The sequence below is a fragment of the Microsporum canis genome, genomic scaffold (assembly GCF_000151145.1).
Source record: "Microsporum canis CBS 113480 supercont1.9 genomic scaffold, whole genome shotgun sequence".
Classification (NCBI taxonomy): domain Eukaryota; kingdom Fungi; phylum Ascomycota; class Eurotiomycetes; order Onygenales; family Arthrodermataceae; genus Microsporum; species Microsporum canis.
Window position 1 is genome coordinate 605026 of NW_003299161.1, and position 6000 is coordinate 611025.

The 6000-nt window shown below is 50.0% G+C and overlaps 6 protein-coding genes across 6 annotated transcripts; 1 reads left to right on the forward strand and 5 right to left on the reverse strand.

Moving 5' to 3' along the window:
* Window positions 1-348: 348 nt before the first annotated feature.
* MCYG_08691 (uncharacterized protein) lies at window positions 349-963 on the reverse strand (the record flags this gene model as incomplete). Its single annotated transcript, XM_002842814.1, has 3 exons — window positions 349-434; window positions 602-678; window positions 764-963. 3 exons carry the CDS (start codon window positions 961-963, stop codon window positions 349-351), a joined length of 363 nt encoding a protein of 120 aa, XP_002842860.1.
* A 315-nt stretch (window positions 964-1278) lies between these two features.
* MCYG_08692 (cytochrome P450) lies at window positions 1279-2218 on the forward strand (the record flags this gene model as incomplete). Its single annotated transcript, XM_002842815.1, has 3 exons — window positions 1279-1416; window positions 1451-1705; window positions 1802-2218. The coding sequence occupies 3 exons, from the start codon at window positions 1279-1281 to the stop codon at window positions 2216-2218; spliced, it is 810 nt and encodes a 269-aa protein (XP_002842861.1).
* Window positions 2219-2441: 223 nt separating this feature from the next.
* On the reverse strand, window positions 2442-2921 carry MCYG_08693 (uncharacterized protein; the record flags this gene model as incomplete). The annotated part of the gene is made up of 1 exon (XM_002842816.1): window positions 2442-2921. One exon carries the CDS (start codon window positions 2919-2921, stop codon window positions 2442-2444), a length of 480 nt encoding a protein of 159 aa, XP_002842862.1.
* Window positions 2922-3025: 104 nt separating this feature from the next.
* MCYG_08694 (uncharacterized protein) lies at window positions 3026-4011 on the reverse strand (the record flags this gene model as incomplete). The annotated part of the gene is made up of 2 exons (XM_002842817.1): window positions 3026-3609; window positions 3669-4011. 2 exons carry the CDS (start codon window positions 4009-4011, stop codon window positions 3026-3028), a joined length of 927 nt encoding a protein of 308 aa, XP_002842863.1.
* A 346-nt stretch (window positions 4012-4357) lies between these two features.
* On the reverse strand, window positions 4358-5176 carry MCYG_08695 (conserved hypothetical protein; the record flags this gene model as incomplete). Its single annotated transcript, XM_002842818.1, has 2 exons — window positions 4358-4714; window positions 4739-5176. 2 exons carry the CDS (start codon window positions 5174-5176, stop codon window positions 4358-4360), a joined length of 795 nt encoding a protein of 264 aa, XP_002842864.1.
* Window positions 5177-5200: 24 nt separating this feature from the next.
* On the reverse strand, window positions 5201-5937 carry MCYG_08696 (conserved hypothetical protein; the record flags this gene model as incomplete). The annotated part of the gene is made up of 2 exons (XM_002842819.1): window positions 5201-5717; window positions 5786-5937. 2 exons carry the CDS (start codon window positions 5935-5937, stop codon window positions 5201-5203), a joined length of 669 nt encoding a protein of 222 aa, XP_002842865.1.
* Window positions 5938-6000: the final 63 nt, after the last annotated feature.

Below are 6000 nucleotides of genomic sequence, written 5' to 3' on the forward strand. Positions count from 1 at the left end.
TCTGGCCATCATCATTCGTTCATTCTACGCCTATTTATCACATTTACCTGCTGAGGCATTGTTCTTCCACCAGCCTCCGAGACTCACCCATGTATGTTTCCAGTCCCGACATTAACCAACTCTAATACAGTATTTAGAAGGCTTGGATTCGCTGTAATTGCACATTGATAAACCAGCAGTACACTTCTTCATCCGCGTACTTCTCCAAAAAAATGGCTTTGGTCCTTCTAACCCAGTTTCTCAGCAATTGGTCACCATCGTTCAACCCGAAGCATTTTTTCAAAGTATCCTGCTACAACTGCTATAAACCAATCTATCACGGTATCCGCATAATCTACCCGATGGCTATCAATGCACTGCGGATGAGCCTGGTTCCTTGCCACAAGCCTTTCCACTGCAGAGAGCAACGGCAATGCATGCAGCATTGCAGCGCGCTGGAGGGATGAGTTTGAACTATAAACTCCGTTGCAGGCACGTTGTTGGTGAGTATTCTTTCACGGCCCATAGTGTCTACCGGAATCTACTATGATATAGTGTCAATGGGACAACTAGCACATTGTGTGAGTCGTCAGTCGTATAATAAATAGATACATCTCCATACCAGAGCCCCTTGCGGCGAGTTTTGTCAGAGAGGATCCATCTATACGGTGACTTCCGGTGAGGATATCATAGGCTACTCTGATTTAACGTCAGCAAAGCAGTTAGTTCGAGAGCCTCTCAGTTGTTCACTAGTTACCAATTTCTACCTAACGATATCCCTTACTTCTGCCCTTGATACCGACGTATAAGCCCGCGAGTCTCTGATCCGGCCACACATGCTGAGCCTATCCCAGAAAATAAAAAAATGGGGGTGATTTGGTTGTGGATAATTTGCGTATACACAACTAGCACTTCCGATTCAGGGTAACTAAGGCTTTGGACGCCAGTAGTGTGCTTGGTGCCGAGTACTTGGAGATTGTTCATCTGAATAACAGTATAACAAGAAAAGCAAGACTATTGGGGCGTATGTATTGGAGGATCTCTGCGCTTCTACTAGGCGGAGAGCATCTGCGAACTAACAAATGTGCTTGCTTCTCCAGCTCCGAAGCTGGCCAATCTTGCCAGTCGGCGACTTTCCAGCCATGCAGCCACTGTGTATAGCTAGCTACCCCAGCAGTGATTTAAGGCCCTTTTCATACTGTGGTTACTCGTAGAATAATACGGATAATCGGCCCAAATATATATAATTATAGATTTAATCTGTTCCGACTACCTTACCTATGCGCCCAGATCCGCAAGATGCACACCAAGGACAGCACCGCAGCGTTTGATACCGCCATACCCAGGTCCAAGGAGCTTCTGTGGGAACATATAACTTTTAGAAATGTTATATCAAGCGTGTTGATACTCGCCTTCGTAGCCCCGAAGCTCCAGCAGGTAAGATATTTGTCCACAAATGTTTCTACCAAAGCACCGGCTGACGGTTACTACAGCTGATGGCATAGCCGAATTCGACATGCAATATTTCATCCAAGGCGTAGCGGTCGATATCATCGGTGTAACGACATTCGGCCAAAGCTTCCAAGTGGTCGAAAATGGATCGCACCCCTTGCCAGATAAAGCACTCAAGCTCTCTGGTATCCTACAGTTTATTCCCTGGATTCGGCATATCCCCCTTCTCCCCAAACTTGACCCCTCACGATTTGCTCCAGACGCTTGTCGAGGCGTCGGATGACCATGTTGGGTCGGAATTCCGTCGTTCGGACTTCTAAGAAGCCACGTCTTTCTTGCGGCTGGTAGCGAGACCACCGCTAACGCTCAGCTCTTTACCCTGATAATGCTGGTCAAGAATCCGGACAAATTAACAAAGCTGTATGAGGAGATTGACCACTGGTATCCCGCCGGCGACTCCCGCCCGGCAGATTGCGAATATAGCCTCTCCGGTATGGTATACCTCCAGGCGTGCGTTGATGAGGCGATGCGCCTGGTGCCTGCTCAGGCGACGGGTAGCCCGCGACAGTGTCCCACCGATCAAAACATCCTCGGATACCAGATCCCTAGAGGGACAACAGTGTTCCCCATTACGCAGCGGTGCAACTTGAGACATGGTGGCATGATCCCAAATATCTGCCCGAGCGGTGGCTTGACACTGACGGGCGGGAGAGGCCGTACTGGCCGTTTTCAGCGGGCAGCCGTGTGTGCATTGGAAAGCACTTTGCCATGCAGGAGATGCACTTGACTGTTATATTGCTCTTAAGGAGGTTTCAGTTTACATATGTGCTAGGGCAGAATGAGTCAACAATTTTTCGGGTTGCACAGCAGATGAAGGCACCGTAGTACATCATGAAGGTTGAGCGGAGGTGAATAATGAAGGTAACTAAATATAAACTAGTTACGCAAACTCCAATTTCATCTCAGATAAACCGCAAATTATAAAGTTGGACGGTAGTTGGATTCTACGATCAATTCTTTTCAATCGTCCATTGCTGGATGGAGGCGATTTTCCCGTGCAGGCCCGAGTCCATCTGGTCCATCTCCTTCAGTGCTCTCCAGACCATGCTATTGATATTGGCAGTAAAAAAACTCGGGGTGCTGGGCTGCCTTGCGCATCCGGATAGGCGATGGGGGTCGCTCGTCGGGTGCGCTTGGTATTGGAGCATATGGGAACACTCCCTACTCGATATATTTTGAGCAGCTCCGAGTGGCGTAGATGCCGTCTGTGGGGAAGCCATGCGCTGGAGGGATGACTTTATTTTGGCGAGAAGGGTGTTGATCAGTTGTATGGTTAGGGCCACCTGTAACGGCCTTGCAGAAGAAGAGGAAAAAGAGTAACCTCCTAGTGAGATATCCAACATAGGCCTGTGGGTGGGCTCAGTTGTAGAGCTTGCTAGCCCTGGCGTTGTTAAGCTGGTTCCGACAGGCTCTTTGAGTTGGTCATCCATCACCGAGACCAGAATGTCAAAGTTAGCCGGCAGGTATAGATAAATACAGAGCAGATGCATAGTTACGATGCTGCCCTGCGGACCAGGGGGAAATCCGGGAGGAATTACCATTGGAAGACCCACAATCGCCTCTGATGGCCCATACAGGGATCGGGAGCTGGAAACGATGGGCTACCTTGCGGGTGGTAATAGTCTCCGCTGGATAGGCCAAAGGAGTCTAGTGGCCCTAATCCTGCCATTTCGGTGGCATTGGGACGGGGCTGCCCGTTAATGCGGCTCAGAACATCCAATGTCTGCTCCGAGGCTTTAATGTTGGCTCGAAGCTGGGCCTTGAAGCAGTCATTGGAGATTAGTAGTTCTTCCTTTCCCTTGTTAGAAAACTGAGACGGGTGAGCCTGTTTTATACCGGCCAATTTGCTATGAATATTACTTAACTCGGCCTGCAGATGGGTCAGAGCCAGTACTGGGTCATCTGGTATATTTGGGTCAGGGCAGCTCATCTCATCCACAGAGGATAGAAGCAGGGGCTGGGTAGATGATGGTGTCGGTATGGCTTGCGGGCTTCGCTCCCCAGAGCCTTTATTAGATTCAGCGGCCGGCGAAGGACTCATGGGGATATCGAAGTTGGACCCAGAACTGAAGAGATGGGAAAAAAGACAGAATTCGTCAGTCTGTGTAGGTTGGCCGTCTGTCACCCATTATCAGTCAATATCGCGGCATTGAACCCTGTTCCGGCCTGTTTCTTACAAATGTCTAATCCTGTTGGCTCTTGGTACCCAGGACTGCTCTCCAGCCCTTGGGCATTACCGTTTGCACCTGTGATATCCGCCGCCGTTGTCGCATTTAGAGGACTGTCAGGGCTCATGGCGGCACTATAGGCTATAACAAGGCTAGAGTTGGCGCATGTTTGGATGGAGCCTGTCCGTCGGGGTCGACCGAGCCGGTGTGGTGGATCGTATATACACCCAACGCCAGCCTTGATGCACCGAGCACACTTCTGACTTTCAGGTTCGCGAGAACATCGAAGCTTAGCTGTGTGGCATCGGTTGCATGCCTGTCGAGAGATCGGACGTTCTTTGACCGTAGCCATCTTTTTTCTTTTAAAGATTGAACAAAGTATCTCAAAAGTGGCCTGCTTCGTGTGTATAGAGCTGATAAGGTTCCTATCAGATATCTAATGACTAGCGGTTATATATACGGACAAGACCCAACTAGTTAACCAGATGCTCCTCCTCCTCAGCCACCGGGTTGATTTATCTTTCCCCCTTTGTTATTGTAGTGGGATCCTAGTTATCACGCCACTTTGTCTACTTTAACTGACTAGTTATCAGGTAGTTGGGATGCAAGCCAACATCTCGGTTCAAGGTTGAGTGATTTCTACATGTTTTATTGGATATGGGAAAAGTTCTTGCATTTGCATTCCCTGCTCGTACTAGTCACGTTGAATGGAGGGTGCATGTAGCTGTGAGAGTGATACCCTTGCCTTCTTCCCCCTTTGTCGAATATGCATACAAATAACTCGGACGGAGTGGTGGAGGTGTTCTATCTTGGTCAGGAAGACCGGTAACTAACTTGAGGCTGCTTTGTGTATAATTATATGTAGGTGTTAAGTGGACCTTGTCGTACTTTGAATTACCCCGAATAGAGGTGTTTGCCTCCGAGTTTGAAGCCTTGGGAGAAGTCTTCTCCTCAGCCTTCATGCCATACTCGGTTGTGAGTTGGTCGCGTAGAGGATACGATTGCACCAGGAAGGCAAGGAGAAAACCTACACCACCGAACGCAATCGACAGGCGCTATACATCTTTCAGGCTAGATACATAAAGATGCTTGATGGCAACGAACAGGCTGGGATCTTCTCGGAACATATCCATGAACGCTTTAGTGGCCCGTTCGTAGGCACCTCCGTTTATAAGCAAAGCCTGCACCTGGTTGTTTTCGATGGTACCTGCGAGGCGATTTGCCCGAGTATTGAATAGTGCCGCCGGAACCGCAGTGCCCCAAATGGCTCCGAAATTGCGCAAAAATGTCCATGTAGCAGTGGCCGTGGCCACGTCTCCCTCATCCAGGCAGGCCAATATAGGCGGAAGGACACTAGTGAAGACTGTGCCTGTGCCTAATCCAAAGAGAACCTGGAATCCCACCCATCGGCCCGTGGATGAGTGCTCATCGAGTAGAGAGAAGAGGCCACAGGCTACTGTCATGAGTGCGAAGCCCAAGTAATGCCAGAAGCGGTATTTACCTGTCTTGGTGAGCATTATCCCGGCTAAAATACCCGCAGCCTATGTGGTGGTCGCGATGGGGAAGAGCATGACGGCTGATCGGGTGGGCGAGGCATCAAGCACTGCCTGGAAATACACCGGCATGAAATAACAGACCCAGAAGAGCATCATGCTATGAATGAAACTTATAGCGAAGAGGGCGGCAGACGTGCGTTTGGTAAAGAGACGAATAGGCATCGTGGGTTCTCCGACCCAAGGGTTGGCTTCATATACCAGGAAAACACCCAGTCCAATAGCGCCGAGAGCCAGGGGAAGAATCGTTTGCCATGACGACCACGGATGTTTTGTGCCGGCCCATGTGAGCGAAAGCAAAATGGAGGTGACGCCCAATGTAAGTATAGTGTTTCCAACCCAGTCCACGCTCAGCACCCGGGCCTTCAAACTAGTGCTACCGCGCGGGTTATGAAGCCTTAACAGCGTTATAATCAGGACCAGCGCTAGCCCAGATATGGGCAAGTTGATGAGAAGATCCAGCGCCAGGAGACGTTTTGCGCAAAGCCGCCGCCGATGATGGGTCCTGTGATGGATGCCACGGCCCACACAGCCCCAATAATACTGGCGTAGATGCCTCGTTCACGTACGGACACCATGTCGCAGATAACTATCTCTGACATCGTGGCAATGCCTCCTCCACCAATACCTTGGATAGTGCGCCCTGAGAGCATCATTCCGATGTTTTGTGCTGCGCCTGCCACCGCACTACCCACTATGAAGATTACGATGGCACCTGTAATCATGGACCGACGGCCAAAGATATTGGCTGCCTGGCCGTATACGGCAGAGAACACTGTTGAGGACAG